The sequence below is a fragment of the Pogona vitticeps genome, chromosome 6 (assembly GCF_051106095.1).
Source record: "Pogona vitticeps strain Pit_001003342236 chromosome 6, PviZW2.1, whole genome shotgun sequence".
NCBI classification, from domain to species: domain Eukaryota; kingdom Metazoa; phylum Chordata; class Lepidosauria; order Squamata; family Agamidae; genus Pogona; species Pogona vitticeps.
Genome location: NC_135788.1, coordinates 75,566,848 through 75,591,315, shown reverse-complemented (window position 1 = coordinate 75,591,315; position 24,468 = coordinate 75,566,848). Strand labels below are relative to the sequence as shown.

Below are 24,468 nucleotides of genomic sequence, written 5' to 3'. Positions count from 1 at the left end.
AGATAAATAAATCTTGTAGAAACAGACAAGCTGATGCAGCCTGGTATTATTCCAACAATGAAAGGACTTATACCTTGATGCCCAGATGAACTTTTATATGATTGCAAATGATTATCGTTTTCATATTGAAGTTAACACTTTCAGGGATAAATACCAGCTGTGTTAAACATATGTTTCTGATTTTTCCTATAGGTTTATAGGGCTCTTGGGGAAGCTTTTTGACCTGACAATATAACTAGACTTTTGTATTCAGTACACTGACTACAGATGACACAGCATGGAAAGTTACTTTAATTTTTTATATATATATAAATGTTGAAACCATCCATAAATGAGCAGTCATAAAATGATGTCCTGCCAGTGGTCTGCCATCCAATATTATTCTTTCTCTACTAGATAAAAAAAGTATTTATCTCTACACCAAGACAAAATTCCTACGATTATTTCAGGATATCACAGTAACTAAAAATCTTTCATCAGTAGTTAAAATGATAATTTCAAAAGGCACTTCAGAAATTAAATATATGCTTTACACAACCTTACCTTAATATGCACACACTCTAAAACTTGTTTTTAAAGTTCCACAATTCTGTAGCAAAACCGGGAAGCAGAACATAGAATTAGGCTATGAAGAGGTTCAACCACTGAATGCCAGGGTATCTTAGGGCTTCAATTATTTAATGGCAAGGATTGTGTGTATCTTAGGGGCTCGTTCTTTCATGTTTGTGGACTGCAATTCTGCAGCTCTAGGAATTCTGGGAATTGTAGCCCACAAACCCCAATCAACACACCTATAAGTTTCTCTCCTCTAGAGAAGGATTTTGGGGATTTTTCATCTGCACCATTGGCTTCCTTGACTCTTACTTCCTTGGGTCCTGTTGTTGATTTGTTTGAAAAAGAGAGAGAGGGAGAGGAAAGAAAGAAAGAAAGACCAGGGAATCATAATTCTTTAAAAAGTGCCCTTTATAAAGTTTAATGGGTAGTGAAGCTACAGTTCCCAGAAAGTACTGAGACAGTTTCTTTCTTTCTTAAATCAGTAACAGTAAACTGATGGTGCAGGTAAAAAAATCCCCAAACCCTTCTCTACAGGGACAAAATTTACAGGAATGCTGATTAGGGTTTGTGCGCTAACATTCCAGGAAAATTCTGGGAATTACTATCCCAAAAAAGATAAAAGATCATATCCTAGTGCAGTGGTGGCAAAACTTTTTGGGCTCGCATGCCCAAAATGGGGGGAGGGGACAGTGGACCCAGAATAGGACCCGGAAGACCAGAACCGGAAGTGGCAGTTTGAAGGGGAATCATGCCGACGAACCCAGAGGATCCGGAACCGGAAGTGGTGGTTTAAGGGGGAATCATGGTGACGGATCTGGAGGACCCAGAAGTGGTGGTGGAAGGGGAAATCCCAGCTACAGCCGCCTCATGAGGTTTGGCTGCACGGGAGGGGAGCAGCGACCTATGGCTCACGTGCCAGAAGAACGGGCTCACTTGACTTACATAGCCACTCTGATCAAGGTCAAAACATTCTACAAAATGTTTGTGATTCTCTTTCTCATGGCCAATTTCCTATTTGTCTTAAGAACATACCAAAAAGCATCAATGTTTGAGAGGTATCTCAGCTTGATTCTGTTGTAGTTCCTATAGTCAAGCTAGCACAGCCATTTTAACAGCAACACTTCATCAGCAGAATCCTGTATTTTAATCTCTGGATATACACAACACTCATATTTGTAATCTGCAAGAATGGGCAGTCTCAGTAGAGTTCAGGGCCGTTACTCAGATGTGCCAGAAGTCCAAATGCTGTGCACAGTAAATGTGATGTATCCAAAGAGGCTATTTTATTTATTCAAGTTTTTGTTATTTTGGAGTGTTTTTAATGTATTTGTTATGTATACTATATAGTATAATGTATATTATATTGGTTGCTACAAATGCTTTGTTGTTTGAAAAATTGCTTACTAAAGTTTTTTCTAAAAAATTGAAAAAGTCCCTTTGCACTATTTGGTGGTTAAAAATATATGATCAGATTTCTATAATGTACACTTATGCAATTCAAATGGTATAAAGCTTAGCAGCAGTGAATTGCTGCTGGATTCTAGGCATAGGGCTTCTAGACTGCTTGGATTTCAGCCTCAAGAATTCACCAGGAATTCTGGAAGCTTTTGCCAAGAAATCAAAGTCCTCAAAAGAGTTTTCAGTTATTTTCCCCAACAGAACGGATAAATAGTTTTGCCTAGCAGTGAAATATAGCTCACAATCAAATAAAATATGTGTAATATCTTCAGTAGCGGGGGCACCACAGATACAAATTATTTCGTGGTAAGGCGATTGAAGGAAGTGACCATGTTTGGTCATGGAGTCCAGCAGTTCGAATCTGAGTCTGGTAAAAGCCTTTCTAAGAAACTGAGACAGATTTATTTCTAAATATTTATCAGACTAAAAAACAATTTTGTTCTTGGATAACCAACCAAAATTTTGCTTTGACTTGAGAACAGAGCTTCAATTTACGAACAAAAAAACCACAGGGAAAGCGGGAAATGGACTTTGGACTGTCTGGTACTGTAACTTTAAAATGTAAAAATTGGTTTTAAAGGTGCTTGGTTTGGTTTAAAGCTGCTTGGTTTTAAAAGTGTTCTATTTAAAAGATGTTTGTTCCCTCTCTCCTTTTCTGCCCTTAAGTCATCTAAGGTTTTAAAAATTCTCCCCCTAGTGGTAGAGGACGCATTTACCTATGGGAACAAATGCTTCAACTTACAACTGGTGCCTCTACATAAAAAAAAACCAGTTGGAATAGATTAATCAGTTTTCAGTGCATTCCTATGGGAAATGCTGACTCGACTTATGAACTTTTCAACTTACAAACATCTTCTGGGATGGATTACGTTCATAAGTCAAGGCACCACTGTACTTCTGTGGCAGTGGTGGCTGCTACTACTGATTTATCGATATTCCTTTTAAAGAAAAAAAGACTACAGCTTCCAGAAAACTGACACCTTCATACAGGAAGAGCTCCATTGCCCCCAAAGCTGTCAGCACTAAAACTGACCCCTCAAATCAGGCCTTGTCGGTCAACACAGGGCCCCTAATAAGAGGACTTGATGCTCACAGAGTGAAGGGACCTTCAGTTGGTAAAAAGGTGACTAGTCTCCCCAGGGTGACTTTACCCGCCGGAATAACAGAGGAAAGGAAAACCAAGTGCAAGACGGTAAGGTTCAAAGCGGATCATAAACATACAGACAAGAAAGCCAAGGGCCTGAAATTCAATCCCCTATTCAGATTATTAGACTCTACCATGACCAGCCCAAAGAAGTGGGACATCAATAATTTACATCCAAATGATAAGTGACCAAAAAAGGATCAGAGAATCAACAGCACAGCACTGGAAGGAAAGAACAACACAAGACAGCAAGATGGAAACATCAACCAGCTGAAGTATATACCCCAGGACGACATACACCAAACGTCTGCTGACCCTGTCCCTTTTGGCTGGCACACTCAGAGCCCATACACCAAGAGCTCCAAAGAACAACCTGTTAGCCAATGGCCTCTGAATTCTGACTCCATTGTGGGCATCTCTATTCCTGTCCTCATAGGGAACAGAGGCAGGTATACAAGAAATAAAAGGAGAAGATTTAGAGGAAACAATGAGATGAGGAGGAGATCCACTGCCAATTAGATGAGCATAAATCAACAAAACTTTGAAGCAGTCCCAAATTTAAATGAGGCCTGGAAGTACCAATTTAGTGCTGGGAATTATGTTCAGAACAAAATGATTTGACACAGGGTTGATAGCTCTTCACAGGTACTTCCTTTAACCGCCATGGATATAAATGCTACAGATGAAGCCGGATTATACAACCAGGTAGTGCATAACGTAGCACACGGTCAGGAGTCAACTCCAATGTGTGGTAGATAAGGAGACTCCACAGCACTTAACCCATGAACTTGGAATAATTCATAACATGAAGTCTACTGTAAAAATATTGTATTGCAGCGTGGCAAGCCAAAGTTGAGGATACTGCCTTTATAGAGTATGTCTTTAATTTTGACATTTTAGTACTACAAGAGATGTGGTCCCAAAGGGAACTAATATTAGATGGTTTTGCAACTCACACCCTTAAAGCAGCTCCCGGTGGAAAAGGTGGCATGGCCATCATTTCAACGAAGCTGCAGATATCAGTTGTAAACCTCCAGCCCAGCTGTAAACTAGCACTGGTGGCCATTTTGAATTTTACTACACAGCCCTTGTTGCTTATCAATGTTTATGTCCCCCCGCAGCCAGCTCATACCCAGTCCAAAGACCACTGGGCAAAACTAAAAGAATATATTGATAGCTTGGTTTTATTATATCCAACAGTTTCTTTAATGGTGCTAGGGGATTTTAACACTAGGACCGGAGAAAATGATGAGATTATCTATGCTCAATTTCATATGATCCCCCACAGACTGTATCCCCTCTCGACATCTATTCCTAAGAAAGTCTAAGGATCTAGGTAGTAATTATGCAGGTCTATGCTTAATGCAGATGGCCAACAACCTGAATTTAGCCCCACTAAATGGGTGCATGAGAAAGGCTGGACTGGAGGAATCCCAAGCCGGAATTCAGATTGTCGAAAGAAATATCAACAACCTCAGATATGCAAACGATACCACTCTGATTGCAGAAAGTGAGGAGGAATTAAAGAAGCTCTTAATGAGGGTGAAAGAGGAGAGCGCCAAAAATGGTCTCAAGCTCAACATAAAAAAAACTAAGATCATGGCCACTGGCCCCATTACATCCTGGCAAATAGAAGGGGAAGAAGATATGGAGGCAGTGACAGAGTTTACATTCTTGGGTTCCATGATCACTACAGATGGTGACAGCAGCCACAAAATTAAAAGACGCCTGCTTCTAGGGAGGAAAGCGATGACAAAAAAGCAAAGCAAAGCATGCTGCTTATATACCGCCCCATAGTGCTTCAAGCACTCTCTGGGTGGTTTACAAGTTAATTATGCAGGCTACACATTGCCCCCCCCCCCAGCAAGCTGGGTACTCATTTACCAGCCTCGGAAGGATAGAAGGCTGAGTCAACCTTGAGCCGGCTACCTGGGATTGAACCCCAGGTCGTGAGCACAGTTTTGGCTGCAGTACAGCAGTTTAACCACTGCACCATGAGGCGCATCTTAGACAACAAACCTAGACAGCATCTTAAAAAGCAGAGACGTCACCTTGCCAACAAAGGTCTGCATAGTCAAAGCTATGGTTTTTCCAGTAGTAATGTATGGAAGTGAGAGCAGGACCATAAAGAAGGCTGACCGCCGAAGAATTGATGCTTTCGAACTGTGGTGTTGGAAGAGAGTCTTCAAAGTCCCCTGGACTGTGAAAAGAACAAACCTATCCATTCTGAAGGAAATCAACCCTGAGTGCTCACTGGAAGGACAGATCCTGAAGCTGAGGCTCCAGTACTTTGGCCATCTCATGAAAAGAGAAGACCCTGATGTTGGGAAAGTGTGAAGGCAAGAGGAGAAGGGGATGACAGAGGATGAGATGGTTGGACAGTGTCATTGAAGCTACCAACATGAATTTGACTGTACTCTGGGAGGCAGTGGAAGACAAGAGGGCCTGGCGTGCTCTGGTCCATGGGGTCACGAAGTGTTGGACACGACTTAACAACTAAACAACAACAAAAGAAAAATAGATTTACCTCTGATTTTTATTTTTGTTTTTATACCTGCAGTGCTTACCCTTGTTACCAAAAGATTAATTTATATAATCATTCCCCTCCCCTGATCTGAAACCTAATTCTTACATTTGTGTAACAGACACAGGAACTATTATCCAAAATGAGAGCCAGGGACCACAAGACCCAGTACTTCTGTCTTTGTAGGACTTCTGGATCATTAGGTTCTGTCAAAATGGAAAAACTCCACAGTGTACATAAAAATGTCTAAAAAAGCTCCAAAGAAGGTTATAACGTCTTTTTTACAAATGAATCTTCTCCCATCTTATATTGTCCCAACTGCAAAGATTTACTAGTCCAATTTGATACTGTTACCATCTAGCTAAAAAGTGACATTTGATAAGCTACCTGCTATTCTTCCACTATAAGTAGCAGCAAGTGAAACATTCTTACAATGTCCTCTCTTGGCCTTTCCATGGCAAAACTCAAACACTCTCACATTGATTCTACAAATAGCCTTTGCACTCAAAGGAAGTTTAAAAAAAGCTTTTAGTAATCAGAAGCTTGCTGTAAGGGACATTATACATTAAAACCTATCACTCTATAGCAACTGAATTCCAATTTTTCATCCTAAAAGTGATGAAGACATGACTTTATTACAACAAATAGTAATAGGTTGAAGCTATACTCACATGTTGCCTTTAACCAGAATTTTAGGAAACCTAGAGTTCTTTCTGAACCCCTTTGGGTGGATTTTCCTTTTATGCATGCACATAATTCCTATCCCATCCAAATGAGCTACTCATGTTTTTCTGCTCCTCTGCGTTCACTTTTAGAAAACTGATGTCACCCTTTAAACCTGAGTGTTAGCCTTGCTCAAAGAGGCCTGAATAAGGTGAGCATACAGTGCATGCTGGGAATGCTAACACCCAAGATGGCAGCAGGGTTGAAATTTTTTGCTGTCATTGCAGTGGCACCTTTCATTCCACCTGAGTCTTCCATTCTTCTGGGTATGTCGATGGCAGTGCAGTGAAGGGAGAGGGGACCGGGGCAGGGAGATATCTCTTAGCCGAGCCTGAGTCATAAAGGAGGAAGGCAAGAAGAGCAAAAGAGTGAAAGAAGAGAACCAGCGAGGGGGCAGGGGGATGTAGGAGAGATGTTTATTTGGGCTTAAGAGGGGCTCTTCACTGAGGGGGCTTTTTTGGGAGGAGGAGATATGAAGGGAGGGAGGGTCATCTCCACACCCAAAAAAGTAAATTAAGGTCAAATATATTGACATTGTTTTTTCTTTCTCAAATTTTATCTGACAGAGGTAGATTTACAGTCCCCCATAATGCAGCATTACATTAATATTAATATATTAGATTGGAATTATATTCTGAAAAAAATCTATTTTTAATGTGTGTTTTTTACTCCATTAAAATACCTTATTATGCAAACGTGGGGAAGGATCACAGATTACTTGAATATTATAAAAGGGGGCTATGACTCAAAAAAAGTTGGGAAACACTGAGCTATATTGATCTACTATACATCACTATAAAACTCTTTCATTCTATAGGTTATAACAAGTACACTTTGCCTGAAAATAAGTAATATTTAAACTAATGGGTCTGAACATACATGTGCTTTAGAGCAGGAATGCTTTAGAGAACCACTAGAAAGCTTTTAAAAGCTTCTGTTATAAGCAACTAAAACTTCCATAGATCAAAACAGGTCAATATACTGCCAATGAGAAAAATCACCTTTAAGGCCACTATCTAATGTTCTTTCTTATTTGAAATGTTTGGTATCCAGAGGTTGGACAAACCATCTATTCCATTTCTTTAAGCACTAAGCAAGTTCAAGGTATTCCAGTTCTATGCAACCTCTTTAAGAGAAGATTTTTCACTGGAAGTAACTGTGAAGAAACTAGCAAGGAAAGGGTTAGTTCCTTCCCTGAAGTCTCTGAAAAGCTGAACCCAGTTGGGTGGGAGGAGGAAAATTTGACTTGGTGGGTGCAAATGTGTTATCAGTAACCTTGGAAGTGTAAGGAGTGTTATGAGATGCCAAGTCTTCTTGGATTCATATAGTACCTAAATTAATGGCATCTGATGAGTTACTCTTGCAGAAGTTACTAACTGGCCAATTTGAGAAAAAACACTGACTGGTTGAAAACGCCGACCCATTCAAAGAGGGTATGGGATATAAGGAGAGACAGAAGAATGGTTCACTTAAGCAGCTTTGAGCAGCTTATGCTTAGCTTGCTTCATATTTCAACATGTAATCAAAGCTTGTTATTCTGCTGAACTCTGCGTGTGCACTGGAACCATGGTAGAACCAGATATAGCTATTTCCTGCGGGTCTGACTCTTAATTGCATTACTCTCTGAATGAGTTTTGTTTTGCTTTCATCATGGAAATGGCTTCACATCATTCTTCTAAAAGCTCTGACAGAACAAGGGATTGGGAATAATAAAAAAAATGTATTGCACTTCAAAGTTCTGAATACTTTGCAAGGTTGGTTTGGATCCATGGGCCACAACATGAATGTTTTTTGTTTCTTTCTGGAGCAGCAAAGGAGCAAGTTGGCTCCAAGATGTTGAGAGAAGGGGCTTACAGGAAGCTTTTCCCACTGAATCTACCTGGCAAGTATTCAAACCAGGTTAAGTAAGGGAAGTGTGGCTAGCGGTCAGTGGATCCTCTGTGTTGGCCCAGCATCCTTCACAGTAACTAACACAGAATTCTGTTTGCTTACAATCCAGGTTCAGATGGACTTAAAGACAAAGATACAGAACAAAGAATCAAGCCAGAGACAAGTTGTAAAGGTTAGACAAAACACGGGAATGAGAATGTCATGAAAATCTACCTGTGTGCACGTGTCCTAGTGATGTGACAAGTCTCATACCTTGACATTTTCCTATACTTCATCAAGTCTCTTGCGCCCCTTTCAGAGAAGAGAAGGAGTGGCTATACCAGCATTAGCTTTCAAATTAACAGCAGTCAAAAGCAGTCATTCCAGAACACCCAAACACACACACAACATTTGCTATCTATTAAATATTTGAAAAGCCATACTTTGTTTTAATTCTCTCACTCTATCACCCTGGGGCCACTTTCCTATACAACTATGAAGTGGAATGCCACATTTAGTGACCACTCTACAGATGTGGTGGTGCTGCGGGCTAAACCACAGAAGCCTGTGCTGCAGGGTCAGAAGACCAGCAGTCGTAAGATCGAATCCACGCAACGGGGTGAGCGCCTGTCGTTTGTCCCAGCTCCCGCCAACCTAGTGGTTCGAAAACATGCAAATACAAGTAGATAAATAGGGACCACCTCGGTGGGAAGGTAACAGCGTTCCGTATCTAAATCGCACTGGCCATGTGACCACGGAACAGTGTCTTTGGACAAAACGCTGGCTCTATGGCTTGGAAACGGGGATGAGCACCGCCCCCTAGAGTCAGACACGACTGGACAAAAATTGTCAAGGGGAACCTTTACCTTTAACAACAGATGCAGAGGTGGGCTTAATCCGCAGGGTTGCAAAGAGAAATGATGGTATTTTACCTTCTGAACATCATGCACATCTAAGTGTTATCTCTTTGAAGGCGTCAAAGAGGACCGACTAGGAGGGCAAGTATTTCTGCATGCTGAGGCACCCCAGAACAGTGAGGGGCAAGACACGACACACACACACCCCTCGTAAAGTCAGGCACCCTCGGGGGAAGCACAAACACGGGTCCCTTCTCTTACTCCTATGGGGGGGCAACGGCCTGGCGAGAGGCGCAGAGTGGGAAGGGAGGGTCTCCATAAAGGGCCTGCTTCTTGGTCCCCAGCGGTTTTCAGGGGCCGGCCGAAGCCCGCCCAGCGACCGGCTACCAATTCCGGGTCCGAGAAGCTCGCAGCCTATCAGACCGAGCCACACCAGCACGGCGGCGGCCGCCACACCCGACCGGGCTTTGGCAGAGCCGGCTTTCTCGTAGAGGAAAGGGGCTGGCGGGCGGAGGGGGAAAGGGGCTGGCGGGCGGAGGGGGAAGGGGTCTGCAGGGCAAAGCTTATGATAACGACGCCGTGTCTAAAGCTCTCTCTCTCTCCCTCCCCCGGCCCCGTTTCCTCCGTGCCCTCCTCAGTCGTAGACCGGTATGACAACCAGCCCTCTCTCTACTCTCCCGCAACTCACCAAAAAGAGGAGGAGGCGGCAGAAGCCGGACTCTGAGAAGATGGCGGCGGCGGCTCTCATGGTCACACAGCCGGCCGCTGCTACGGAGGGAAGAGTGAGGGGGGCGGGCGGGCAATTGCCAATCTCCTCTCTCTCCCCCCCCCGGCCTCCCGAAGAAATTGCACGGCGGCGGCCGAGTTCCACAGACAGGAGGAGGCCGACCTCACTTGCACCAGCACCGCCCGCCCCCTCACGCAGACCTGAACACACTTCCGGGTTCTCAAAGCGCTCACGAAGCATGCCGGGAAATGGAGTTTTATTAAAAGCGGCCGCTGAGCTTGTAGTCGGATGAGCGCCCCCTCTGGCCATAGGCGGAAACAAACCTACGGAACTGGTGAAAAAGGACGCCTTTAGGCTGTGGTTCCTGGAAAAAAAATGCAAGGAAGTTCCTATGGTAGCGGCGGGCACGGTGGTGAACCTCCCATAATGCATTACGAATGGTGGGGATCGGGGCGGGAAGTTATTGCCCGGAGTGTTAGAAGTCCTCGACCCGGGAGGGGCCTCTTTTGGGGCCAACTTTCTATTTATGAGGGGAGGAGGAGGAGAAGACTGGTGAGTAGCGCGGGAGGGTAAGCGGGCGGGCTTCGTGCGTCGAAATAGGGCGGCCAGGAGAGACGCACGCGGGGCGCCCCCTTTTCCTCAACTCAGCTCTGCTTCTTTAGGAAGTGCTGCTTTTGGAGACAGGGAGTTTTGGGGCTTCCTCTCTTCAGTCTGGCTTTGCTCTAGAAACTGAAGGTGCCGCGGGTCTGTCTGTGTTGCTTTTTCAGTGGACCCACGACTTCCATGTTACGGCTCCACTCACAGACTTTCGTAGTCTCCTTTGCAATGCGCAGTGCCTTGGAAACGGGTGTCACCCCGGGACCTAGGGAAGGCGTTCACGCAATGCGGGGCAGGTTTTTTGGTGCCCCGAAAAAAGCAGCAGCAGTTTGTTACCTGATTTGTTAGGGTAGCTTTCCTGCGACGATAGGAAGAGGTGCTGAGGGAATCTCCGGCGCATCTGCGAAAAATATTTTGGCCGGCTTTAAATAAAGTGCGCTTATGACTCGGACGATGGGCGCCCCGTCGTGTGCTTTGCTTCTTCTGGCACTAGAGTGACTTCGACTGCCTCTTGAGGGGACGAGCTGGCAGCGTCTCCTCCTGGCAGTTGCCACGGCATCACTTTAATTAACTTGGGTTGGAAGTATGCTTCTGCCAACATGGGGCACCTTGACCTAATCATGGATGGGGATGTGGGGAAGGATGGATAAACTCCAGCCAGTTCAGCCTTAGCCTGTCCTTTCTCTTTTATTTGTCTACGTCCTAAAGCTCAGTAATGTTACTCTATTATTCCAGTCAGGTAGGAAGAGAGAGCCTCTTTAGCTTGTCAAAAGACTGAACCGCTGAATATAACCCAGGTTGTTATATCCCTGTTTCTAAACATGTTTTTATTTTTAAGCACTCATGTTATATCCCTGTTTCTGACAGGGATATAACATGAGTGCTTGAAAATAAAAACATTTTTAAAATGTTGAGAAAGCTTGCTGACCTTAGCTGAATACTTGAAAATAAAATGTTTCTACCACTTGGGAGGTTTCATTCTGAGCATTTACAGGTGATTGAGGGATCAAAAAGAATACAGGAAAAACAGTTCATGCATGTGATGATTGGTTAGGCTAAGCATAACATTAGCCAATCTGGTGATGTGCATGTAGCCAGGAAAACATTTTCGCCTTCCTACTGGGCAACAGGGATACCCCTCATGTGAGGTGGGGGCCTGCCTGAATTTTTTGCTTTTGGATACTAAAATGTCTTGCACCAGATGTGCTCACTAAGCCTCAATATTTGACAGAGATTTTGATCTAGGTCCCTGACAGCCAAATCTAGCATTTGCTACATGTCCCCCAATATCATGGAGAGTTGCCTGTGTAAGTGGGAAAGTTATAGCTTGTTCTTTGATTGAGCATATGTATCACATCAAACATAAACCACGTTCCATAGTATAATAGTTTGGATTTTTTCCTTCCTCTCTTCTGAAGATGAAGCCCTCTGCTGAAGCCATTTACTTCAAAGGGTGTTCTTTGAAGAGAAGTAGGTTCCTGAATGTATGCGAAGTGGAACAATGTCAAAGTAGAGATTACCAGGTTCCTAAACTGACTTCTGCTTTTGGTTTTAATGGTTTGAAATTAGGCAGTGCACTGTCTCTGAATGAACAGTGTATAAAATAACAGATTTTGCTGCTGTTAAATGTATCTGAGCATCTATCTCTTTCATGGGTAGTGCTTGGTACAACTCTTGTAGTGAGACAATCACCAACAGTCCTTGAAATTTTAAGATTAGCAATCCTATTTACTTCAACAGTATTGAGCTTTTAAGGTTAGCAATCCTATTTGCTTCAAAATTCTGTTAAAATAATTGCTATTCATTCCTTAAAAATGATCGCCTTGGATTATAAGGGATGCCGAAGAGTAATACATGGTGCCTCGACTTACGACCATTATCCATTCCAGAAGATGGACGTACAGTGGTGCCTCACTTAACAATGATAATCCGTTCCAGGAAAATCGCTGTTAAGCGAAAACATCGTAAAGCAAAATTTAAAAACCCTTTAAAACGCATTGAAAAACGTTCAATGTGTTCCGATGGGTTAAAAACTCACCGTCCAGCGAAGGTCCTCCATACGGTGGCCATTTTTGGTGCTTGTATAGCGAGGAATCCGTCCCTAAGCACAGCGGGGAGCCATTTTAAGCTCCCGGTGGCCATTTTGAAAACCTAACGATCAGCTGTTTTTGATCGTCGTAAAGCGAAAATCGGTTCCCGAAGCAGGGAACTGATCATCGCTAAGCGAAATTCCCCCATTTAGACCATCGTTTTGCGATCGCAATTGTGATCGCGAAAACATCATCATAAAGCGGATTTGTTGTAATGTGGGGCAATCGTTAAGCGGGGCACGACTGCAACTCAAAATGGTCGTAAGTCAAAGCACCAAATACCATTTCCCATAGGACTGCATTGAAATGCAATTATTCTGTTCCAGCCAAAGGAAAAAAAATCACAAAAAACAAATCACTACAAGACTCATTGGAAACACAATTACTGTAATCCCTTCTGGCCGAAGTGGGGGAGGGGAGAGAAAAGCAACCAAGCATGAAAGACCCATTGGAAATGCAAAGAAAACAAACGGAGTAGATAGGAAATGCACAGAGAACAAAGGGGGCAGGTCAGAAATGCAAAGAAAACAGGAAAAAGCAAGGAACCATGCAGGACCCATTGGAAATTGGGGGGGAAACCCAAAAAGCAACCAAACCCCCCAAGACCCATCAGAAATGAGGGCGGGAAGCAAAAAAAAAACCCCAACCCCCCAAGACCCATCGGGAATGGGGGGGATACCCGAAAAAAACAAACAAACCCCCCCAAGACCCATCACAGCACAGAAACATAACCCCCAGCTCAAAACTACGCTACAAAAACACCCAGAACAGTTTTTAAAAAGCAGAAAACAGCACCTTACGTTACCAGGCAGCCTGAAGCCTCCCTGCAAAACACACACAGAGATGCTCACTCAGAAGCAGAAGGAGGCAGTCCCAAGCCTCCCCCGACGCACACTCTCTAACTGCTGGGGCAAAAGAGCTACAAAGAAGCAGCCTCGTCGCCACCTACAGTTAGAAATTTGATTTTCCTGCCTTTTTCCCTGCCTTTTTCTGTTCATAAGTGGAAGCTCTGGTCGCAAGTAGAAGCAAAATTTTGCAGCCAGAGCTGGTCGTAACTCAAAATGGTTGTAAGTAGGGACATTCGTAAGTCGAGGCACCACTGTAATGGTTAGGATTTGGTTTTTATTAATTAGAGACTAACCCTTGTAATTTACACATTTGGAGACAAATTTAAGCACTCAGTTAATCTGTGACAATGGCTATAGTTGGAACCTTTCAATTTTTATCCTGAATTGCCACTTAATTTCTCTTTTTTTCTGGCCCTGTTCCTGTGTTTTTACAGCAGTATATAAGAGATATTAAGCAGATTAAGCTCATTGCTTATCTCAGGCCAAGGAACAACACCTGCCATTTCATGTTCTGGACAGAATTGTCTTAGCACAGGCAATTTGAATAGTCACAATGAAATTAACATTTGCTCATTTATTTATTTACCTTTGATCTCAGTGGTGATTTCAGTAACATAGAATTGTAATAGAACAATGGGGGGGATACAATTGAAACAAAATAACAGTTTACAACAGTTAAGCAACATAATTGATAGAAAATGTCAGCAACTATATTATAATTTCTCTTTAGGTAGCTTTAATCCCCCCCCAAAAAACCCTCCTAAATGGCATAGTCCAGCTAGTGATCTAAGTCAGTGGTCCCCAACCTTGGGCCTCCAGATGTTCTTGGACTTCAACTCCCAGAAATCCTGGCTAGCAGAGGTGGTGCTGAGGGCTTCTGGGAGTTGTAGTCCAAGAACATCTGGAGGCCCAAGGTTGGTGACCACTGATCTAAGTGCCAGTTTGGGATTTAAAATATATTTGGAAATAATCCTGAGGGAAGTAGTTTTACATTTTTGGTGTAGTCTTCAGATGCCCATTTTTGTATTGACTGTACTTTGGTATGAAAGCAAAAGCAAAGCGTGCTGCTTATATACTGCCCCATAGTGCTTAGAGCACTCTCTGGGCAGTTAGCCTGTGTATGCAGGCTACACATTGCTCCCACCCTGTGAGCCAGGAACTCATTTTACTGACCTCAGAAGGATGGAAGGCTGAGTAAACAGCTTTTGACTGCAGTACAGCAGTTTAACCACTGCACCATAAGGCTTTCTAAAACAGGGGTCCCCAACCCCTGGTCCGCAGCCCGGTACTGGTCTGTGGCCTGGCTTGGACTGGGCCGTGGAGACAGAGTGGTCGCTTAGAGTGGTCTTAACCGACAAGATAGGCGGGATATAAATAAAATAAATAAATAAAAATAATAATAAATAGATCTCCCACCCACCCTGCACAGCCCCTTTGCATGAGCGCCCAACCCATTTGCAAATGCACACGAGTGTGTGTGCACCCCCATTTCTTTGCGCATGTGTGCGAGTGCGCACCCACCCACGCAAGCAAGCACCTGCCCCTTTGCTCATGCACACTGGGAGTGCCCCACCTTCCCCAACTGGTCTGCAGTGTTAAAAAGGTTGGGGAACACTGCAGGAAGATTGAAGTTCCTCAAAGGGGAGGTATAAGCAAGTCACAGATAAAAAGCAATTCATTCTTCCATTATTGTTTGAATGGCAGGATACAGACTTACCTGGATACTCCCCTTAACATAATTTGGTGTTTGAGTGTTTCAGGTAGGCTGAAAGCAACATGATCAAGAAGTTGGACTTCATTATGAGTTGGACTCCTAGCAGGGCCGCCAAAGGCAGAATGGTCAAGATGAAATAATAGACTAAGATGCATTCACTGTCTTCAAGACTAATGGTTATATCAGCAGAAGTGATGGGGTAGAAGGGCACTTACAGAAAAAGTATAGTGCCAAAATATAATTTAAATAATATTTCTATTGAATTTGAAATCCACATGAAGAATAGATATTCCATTAACCATGAACCAGAGGAATTTTGGATTGAAACCTGAGGAAAAAATGAAAAAAGGACTATTTCTGTAATGGAAAGAAATGCCTAGATGGATGACAGAAGAATACTTAACATTGTTTGGGACAGGCAAGAAGCAAAACTAAAAGGTGATGGTAGTAAGGCCAGCATCCTACAGTGACTATCATGTGGAGACAAAGAGAACTATTATAATGGCCAGTACAAAGAAATAGAAGGGAACTGCAAAAGAGGAAAAATTAGATCTCTTTCAGAAAATCCAAGAAATCAAAGGGAAATTTAAACTTTGATTAGAATGCTCAAAGGCAAACAGGAAAACATACAAAGGTAGAAAAAATATAGTTAAGTGTTGAAGTTTTTGGTTAGAAGGTTTCTAGGAATTTTCTAATTCCTTTAGTTAGCAAAGTATAGGGCAAAGAACCCGCAAATACATGAAGAGATGAGCCCAGTCTCTTTGCCTCCTGCCTGATTGCACACTAAATTTTGCTCATTTTGTATTAAAAGTTTCTGTAGGGTGTATAAAATGATTGTTTCATTTTATTTATCTCAGTGATGAGATTCTTTCTGGTGGGGAAAAAAAGAACAAGAAAATGTCCAGGTCAAGGGCAGGTGATACTTTGTTACATCACTGAACAGTCATACACAGAGGCTAGCTTTCAATCCATACAGGTTTTCATCAAACTGGGCATCAGAGGGCTGTACATGGTACAGAAAAAACATAAAATTTCCAAAAATCATGACATGTGCAGTCAGGCTTCTCTGTTTAAACCACATTTCAAAATGGAGGTCGGAGTCACAAATCAGATGTGTAGGTTTCAGATTCCACTTCTGGTGATGTGAATTGCAGTGTTTCTTCCAATCCTCTTAGACCAAAGGGCTGAGTGTTTTTTAACATCCTTAAATTCTCTGGAGTTTCTTCTTTTTTTATTTTCCTTTTTTTTCTTGATTGTTTGAAGATGTTGCTCTTCAGAGAAGTCATTCAATGCAACCTTGCTTTATTTTATTTTCTTCATGCCCTGCCTTCTTATATGGAAACATTACGCCTGCTTATGTCTGAGTTAATTTTTCTGTTTATCTGTTTTATTTAATTAATTTATTAATGTTTGCTTATGGTTTATTTCATTGTAAACTGAGCAGAATAGTGCTTTGCACTAATGTGGTTGTATAGTTAGTTAGTTAGTTAGTTAGTTAGTTAATTTCAAGCAGAAATCTGCATCTTTATTAATGTTGATCTACAATCTCATATGTTTATTTGACAGAGACTTTAAATCTTTTCATTTCATTTTTTACCTAGGACCACAAAATTATTTCTCCGATCTGCAGTTCTTTCACATTTTGAGTCTGGGTTTTGTTAGAAAGAGCAATAATTCAATTTTTACTCCCACAACTCCAAAATTGACTGTTTGTATATAATGATTCCTGCTGGATTTAAATCTTCAATAGGGCAATTGAAATTACCTCTATGTTATGTCTAGAGAAACTTGGGCAAGTAGCAGAATCCGGTTACTACTTAGAGTAGAGTAAAGATTGTTCTTTGGATTCTGCTTTGGACTGGACTTCTCATTGTATAAAATTGTATAGGAAGTTCTGGATTTCAATGGTCAGTGTCTTATGACAGTGATCTGGGGATGATTTATTACTATTAAGGCTTTCCCCCTACATCCCAAGGCTCCCAAAGCCTTCCTCAGAACAAAAAGTGAGCCCTAGGGAGCCTCAGAACCTTAAAGGAGGGGGATAGGAAGCTTTTATTTACTTTAAATTACATGCTTCTGGCACCCAATTCAGGTTACACTGTGCAAAGTTACAGCATCTAAAATTTAAGTTCCAGAATCTTGTTGGTATTTACTGTCCATAGAACATAAATTACAACAGTAGCAGTAGCTGTTTAGAGAGGTGCCTGTCACTTGCTGTTTGTGTTCCCAGTCGTGTAGCCATATATGTGACCAGTAAGTGGCAGACACTTCTCCAAACACATATTTCCATTAGTAAACACTAATAGGATTCTGGCCAAAATGGGAATCTGAGAGAATTGCTAGTTAGCCATGAATTCACACTAATAAAGCTGCATTATTTTCCCTTTTTTGTGTGTGAACAGTTCTGTTATTATTATTACTAATATGTTAATTCAGGATTAATCTGAACTTTCAGAACAGATTATGAATATTTATGAGACCTGCCTGTTCAGTGGTTCCTCACTAGCATCTCAAGTTCATGCTGCTGCTGTCAATGGACATAAGAATGCTCTTCTAAAGCAAATAGCAGGTAAAATGTTTTCTTTTTATATTTATTACCTTTGCTTTCCATCTGTTATATTTTGTTTTCCTAGAGATTTTTGTAAATTTTAATTAATATTAGGGCATGTAAGATAAGGTTTTTTTTTCATAATGGCTTGGCCATTTTGTTAAATAAGTATAGTTTTATACAGTTTCCCTTATCACTGCACCTACAAATGCATCGGTAAAATTTGAATGTTAGTATCTTATTATGGGAGAGTTCACATAGTCATATACCCAGGACATATCCATATGTTCTCAGAGAGAGTTCCATCAAAATCAGCAGAATTAATTTCTGATTGCATGTACTGATTTTCTGAATCACAGGGAGATATAACAAAAGTTGGTTAATCAGAAGTGTAGTTGTAAACTTTTTGTTAGAAATGTGAATCTTGAAAGTAAATGTTGCTGTTTAAAATGGTTGTGTAAAGCAGGAATCCCATAAAAGAAAAGGGGAAAAACTAGTGAGTCTACTTTCATTATTACCCCATATTTTCCTTTGTCTTAATGAGTCACAAAAACAGATAGTCTTTTTGGTCTTGAGCAGAAAACGAAATAAAAACCTTAATACATTTGTTAGGAGCAAACAAAAATTCCGCGAAAGTGTACCAAGCCTTCTCCAGAACACATCATCAAGTATGTAGCATAACATAATTGAGTTGGGGAGGGAAACAGAGATGTCTAATATAATAGTTGTTATGGGTTTTTCGGACTCTTTGGCCGTGTTCTGAAGGTTGTTCTTCCTAACGTTTCGCTGGTCTCTGTGGCCGGCAGCTTCAGAGGACAGCACTCTGTGCTCTGGTGTAGTTGGCTATGGGAGTGCAGTATTTATGGCTGTGAGATAGGCTTTTGTCTTTTTCTGTAGATGGGTGATTAGTGTGTATTGTTGTGGGTGTATTGTTGTGCTAAGGAGAAGAGTTTATCTGTTCCTGTCGTTGATGGGTGTCATTAGCTGGTCTTTTGTATGTAGTGATCCCGTCGAACCTCTAAACATCACAAGATGACTAAGGATAATTCTAAACGTGCCCAAACTTCTCAATCGGTGTCGAAGGCTACTCAGTTAAAAGGTCTTTTGCCACCTACGCAACAAACATCTGGACATGACAGTATGAAATCAAGGAAGTCTTCACACTTACCTTCACCTTCGGACCAGGAGGAGGTATTTTCATCTGCCACTTCAGACCAAGATGATGAAGTATTCTCTGAAGCCTCAGGTGAAGCCCCTGTAGAAGGAAGAACTCTTGAATCAGACACTGGTGATCCACACCCATCCTCACCTTCTGAGGATTTGTTTGTTTGTTTGTTTGTTTGTTTGTTTGTTTGTTTGTTTGTTTATTTATTTATTTATTTATTTATTTATTTATTTATTTATTTATTTATTTATTTATTTATTTATTTATTTATTTATTTATTTAACTTATATGTCGCCCACACTACCCAAAGGTCTCTGGGTGGCTTACAACATTTAAAAATGATTTCCAGGATGGCCAAGACTTTAAAACGCCAAACGGAACAGCCTCCATGCCCCAAAGAAGACCTGGTGTTTGGAGATATCAACCAGGAAAGGTCTCCACCATTGAGCCTATCTTTTATTTCAGCCTTAATGGAGCTCATTAAGGAGTCCTGGAACCAACCTTCTACATCTCCACCAGTAGCTTGTAGAACTGAAAATCTCTACCGCACACATGGAGATGACACCAATTTTCTTCTTAAGCACCCTGTCCCAAACTCCATAATTGTTCAATTGAATTCATCTAAATCATCTGGAAAAGCCCATGTAACAGCTACTAATAGAGAAGGACAGAAGTTGGATGTATTGGGCCAAAATATATATTCCTTCACCACCTTCTTACTCAGAGTGGTGAATTACCAAGTGGCCATGGGGGCATACCAAAGGCAGCTTTGGTCATGAATTCTTCCAGCCCTCGAAGCAGCACCGGATGACACGAGACAAGGTTTCTTGAACACCTATGCGGAAGCCCTTACGGTTGCAAAACATCATTGACTGGCTTCCCGCCACTCAGCAGATGTAGCCTCTAAAACATTGACATCTGCCATCACCAAAAAGGGATCGCTATACGGATTTTTCGTTAAACGGTGCACTCGTTAAGCGAGGCACCACTGTACTTTTATTAAGTATGTTACTAGAAGATCTTGAGAATATTGTACACTATGAAAGTAATATCATGATAACAGTCAATATTATATACTAAAATACGTACATTAATGGTTTGAATGTTTGAAAGATGTCTGGAATTGGGGGGGACAATTGGGAAGACACTGAGATGTAAAAAACAAATAACTGTAAGCAGAGCATGTAACACGATGTTTGACAAGCACAAATTAAATTTAGAGAGAGTGAAAAACTAATAAAATATATTTAAAAAATCAGAACCAGAGTAGATCCTCTCAAGCGTCTTCTTCTGCTATGACCTTCAGACCACAAACATCTTCACAAAGACGTCAATCATACTGTCCACCTGCCAAGAAAACAAAGTAGTACCTTGACTCAAACGCAAGGCTATTCGAACTCTCACAAACCACTCGCTTAGCTCCATTCTTTCACAACTGGTCCCATATCACAAAAGATACTTGGGTCTTAAATATCATTCAGTTTGGCTACCATCTCAAGTTTATAGATTTTCCTCCTCTGGAACATGTCAAACTTACATCTTTAGACCCTGTTCTAGAAGAAGAGATTCTGACTCTTCTCAACAAACATGCTATTCAGCAAGTACCACCACAGGACATACCAAATGGTTTCTACTCCCGTTACTTCGCTGTACCAAAAAAGGACAGCGGTATCAGGCCCACTTTGGATTTCAGAACCCTAAACACTTATGTGCATCCATGATGTTTTCGGATGGTCACATTAGAATCCATTGTCCATCTCCTAAAACAAAAAGACTGGTTTGTGGTTATAGATATAAAGGACGCATACTTCCACATTTCAATTCATCAGCATCACAGAAAATATCTCCGCTTCCCCTTTTAAGATGCCATCTACCAATTTTGTGCCCTTCCCTTCAGACTGCCCACAGCTCCTTGCACTTTCACAAAGTGCATGGCTCCAGTAGTAGCCTTTCTTTGTCTACACAGCATAACAGTCTTTCCATACATAGACGACTGGCTAGTGGTAGCTCCATCCAGACAAAAGACCATTCAGGGTACCAAATTTATCCTTCACACCCTGGAGAACCTCGGCCGCACAGTAAACAAAAAGAAATCGCACCTGATTCCATCCTAAGTGGTCGACTACATAGGAGCCAGACTGGACTCCATCAGGGTGTGCATTTTGCTCCCACCAAACCACATCCTGAAGCTGCACAAGGCAGTTCGCAAATTTCATCTGCACTCAATAATCTCAGCTCGTCATACTCAGCATCTGCTTGGCCTCATGGCCTCCACCAGATGTGCTTTAACACACGCAAGTCTGAAAATGCACTCCCTTCAGGCGTGGTTCTTGGCTCTATTCAACCCCCTACAAGACAGCCCACGGAAACGACTACATGTCACCTGAGAATTAGCAAATGAACTGAGGTGGTGGACGTTTCTGCCATGCCTTCTAGTCGGCTGCCCGTTTCATCCTTTGCATCTCTCGGTTCAGCTGACTACAGATTCCAGCCCCATGGGCTGGTGAGCACACTGCAGACCCCACAAAATACGTGCTCTATGGTCTGAACACAACAAACATCTCCACATCAATTATCTAGAGATGTTGGCGGTCATAAAGGCTTTCCGCGCATTCCTCCCACTGATACAGGGTTGGGGTGTTCAAGTTATAACTGACAACACCACGACCGTGATTTACATCAGCAAACAGGGAGGGACACGTTCCATGTCTCTCCTGTACCTCTCAATACATCTGTGGGAGTGGCGCTATGACCATCATGTTTTCCCAGTTTCTCTTCATGTCTCAATGAACAACAACGAGCTGGCAGACAAACTGAGCTGGCTAACGATACAGTCCCATGAGTGGGAATTGGACAGAGGCATTTATCTAATGCTTTGCAAATGTTGGGGATATCCCAAAATAGATATGTTTGCAACAAAGAACAACAAGAAGGAGCAGGAAGTATGCCTACCGTTTGGGCAGAGGCGAGGGCTCACTAGGAGATGCCTTCATGATTCGATGGGAGATGGATCTTCTCTACCTTTTTCCTCCCATACCGCTCATACAGAGAACCTTAGTCAGAGCTCGACAGCTGAGGACAGATGCCATCTTCATTGCACCATGGTGGCCTCGTCAGTCATGATTTTCCACTCTCAGAGCAATGGCTTCAGATGTTCTCAGGCTGCCACTCATCCCACATCTGCTCACCCAGAACTCAGGCAACATCCTCCATCCAGACTTGCAGTCACTGCATCTGACAGCATGGAGACTCATCCCTTAATCCAATAGGTCTTAGACAAGCTGAGAAAAACCATCCACTAACATCCTTTATAAATATAAATGGAACAACTTTACGAAGTTCGCTCAATCCAGAGGGTTGCAGCCTTCACCAATTTCACTTCAAATCCTGCTCACATACTTACGGTATTTGTTTGATGCAGGTCTGGCCTTGTCCACTCTGAAGGTCTGCATTTTGGCAATTATCTCCTTTCAGCCTCGAGATTTGGATTCAGCATGACTATTTTCTCACCCAACTCTCAAGTCCTTTCTAAAGGGTCTTTCTAATATTCGACCACCAGTCAAACCTCCTGTACCTCAGTGGTCTCTTCAGCTCGTGTTGCGCGCTTTTATGCGCCATCCCTTTGAATCTATGGCCTCCTGTGACATCCGCCTACTGTCATTTAAGACTATTCCTTGTGGCTATTACATCTGCTAGGAGGGCAAGTGAATTGGCAGCTCTTCGATCTGACGCTCCTTATCTGCAATTCTTTAAAGATAAAGTCATTCTTTATCCTGACGTCTCATTTTTACCTAAGGTTGTCACCGACTTTCATCTCAATCAACCTCTGAGATTGCCAACGTTGTTTCCTCAACCTTCTTTGGAAATTAAACGGCCGCTCCATTCGCTAGATGTTCGTAGAGCCTTGGCATATTACTCTTCCCGAACTAAGGACTTTCGTGTCTCTCCAAGATTATTCTTCTGTTTTCAGGGCTCACGTAAAGGTTCAACTCCTTCCTCATCAACTATCTCTAGGTGGCCTGTCTCCACTGTTACTCTGGCATACAAATTGGATGGTAAGAGTCCTCCAGAAGGATTGAAAGGACAATTCACCAGAGCCATTGCAACATCTACAGCATTACTGTGTGGTGTGGATGTTCCAGATATCTGCAGAGCGGCTACGTGGTCTAATGCGTCCACCTTTGTGACACACTACAGGCTGGAACTTTGGGCCAAGAAGGAGGCAAAGTTTGGAAGAGCAGTTTTGACTTCCGTTCTAGAGTGACGGCCCTCTTTCCGGTAAGTGAGCTTGCTAGTTACCCAATTGTGTGCATTCACAGAGGCCACGAAGAAGACAGGTTACTTACCTGTAACCATGGCTCTTCAAGGGGACCTCTATTAATTCACACATCCCGCCCAACCTCCCCACTATCCGTCACTGATTCTGTCTATACTAAGCACATGCTATGGTGGCGGATAAATGGAGCTGAGGGCTGAGGCGGGCGGAGCATGCGCTGTAGGGGCAACTTTGTTACTTTTTTTAAAAAGCTCTAGAATATTGGGCAGGCGCAGTCTAAACCCAATTGTGTGAATTCACAGAGGTCCACTTGAAGAACCATGGTTACAGGTAAGTAACCTGTCTTTCTCTGATGGCAGAAATAGTTTCCTGAAGAACAAGAAGTTGGACAATATTTTCCCAGCCCTACTTAGTTTACTAATCTAAGAAAACTGCTTTAGTTATAAACATGAGAAATGTAGTCTGCTTCTCAGTTGTTGGTAGAAATGTTGTTTTCTTCAGGTGAGCAGAGAGATTTTCTATGAGCACCATAATGAATACTCTCCATCAAGAATAATTTAAGGTATACTTTCACTCCATTTTAAGTGCACTGAATAATTGTTTGTTGTTTGTTTCTTTTATTTTGCCCCACAACTAATTAACAGTTCAGATGTACAGATAGCTTAACATATGATTTCCAAGGTGTGTTTAGTTCACTCATAAATATTACTACTATAAAAAACTAATCTATGGTAAAACTATTTCTTAAATATCTCACTAACCTTGAAAACCCTATTAGAGTTGCTGTAAATTGGAACCAACTTGAAGGCACATAACAACAATGTTAATCTATGAAGGGTTTGTTGGAAAAAGTATAAGACAGTTCTTTATTATTTTATTTAAAGTATTTTTATGATGTTTCTAATTTTTATAAAGTCCTAGAATGGTTTACAATGTGAGATGTTGTGTAACTGTATGTTCAGTATGATTGGCATTTGAAATTATTTGAATTTTGTTAGCTTACTAGTAAGGTAAAATTGTTTGCCAAGTTCTAGTCCAGGGGTGGAAAAGTTTTACATTTAATAATAACTCTCAACTTTTCCTTAAAGGTTCAAAGCACTTCCCATGGTGATCTTTAAAAACAATTTTCAAGGCCAATATTATTGCTGACAAATTCTGATAATGGAGGACAGGACTTAAGAGTCAGTGAATTGGCTAGGGCCATCCAGTAAATTGAGTTAAAACTAAAAGTCATGAAGCGCTCTGGACCTTTCATAGTGCATAGATCTTTCCATATTATCTACATCTTGCAAATACACTATATGCATTATATGTAACCAAAAGGTCTAGAAAATGTAATGACTCGTAGTTCCCAATTAGTATAAATACATTCT

The 24,468-nt window shown here is 41.9% G+C and overlaps 2 protein-coding genes across 4 annotated transcripts in view; one reads left to right on the top strand and one right to left on the bottom strand.

Moving 5' to 3' along the window:
• Positions 1 to 10,181, bottom strand: part of ERP44 (endoplasmic reticulum protein 44) — a 56,024-nt gene extending 45,843 nt beyond the window's left edge. Inside the window, exon 1 of the mRNA XM_020806763.3 lies at positions 9,819 to 10,181. Within this exon, the coding sequence (XP_020662422.3) occupies positions 9,819 to 10,166 (348 nt within the window). The 5' untranslated portion in view covers positions 10,167 to 10,181. The remainder of the gene's footprint in view (positions 1 to 9,818) is intronic.
• A 56-nt stretch (positions 10,182 to 10,237) lies between these two features.
• Positions 10,238 to 24,468, top strand: part of INVS (inversin) — a 114,900-nt gene continuing 100,669 nt past the window's right edge. For all 3 annotated transcript variants that reach the window (XR_012088498.2, XM_073003905.2, XM_073003904.2), the window contains exons 1-2: positions 10,238 to 10,409; positions 17,562 to 17,675. Coding sequence is in view for 2 of the 3 variants with exons in the window: in XM_073003905.2 (XP_072860006.2) it covers positions 17,570 to 17,675 (106 nt within the window). In the remaining variant the exon portion in view is untranslated. The remainder of the gene's footprint in view (positions 10,410 to 17,561; positions 17,676 to 24,468) is intronic.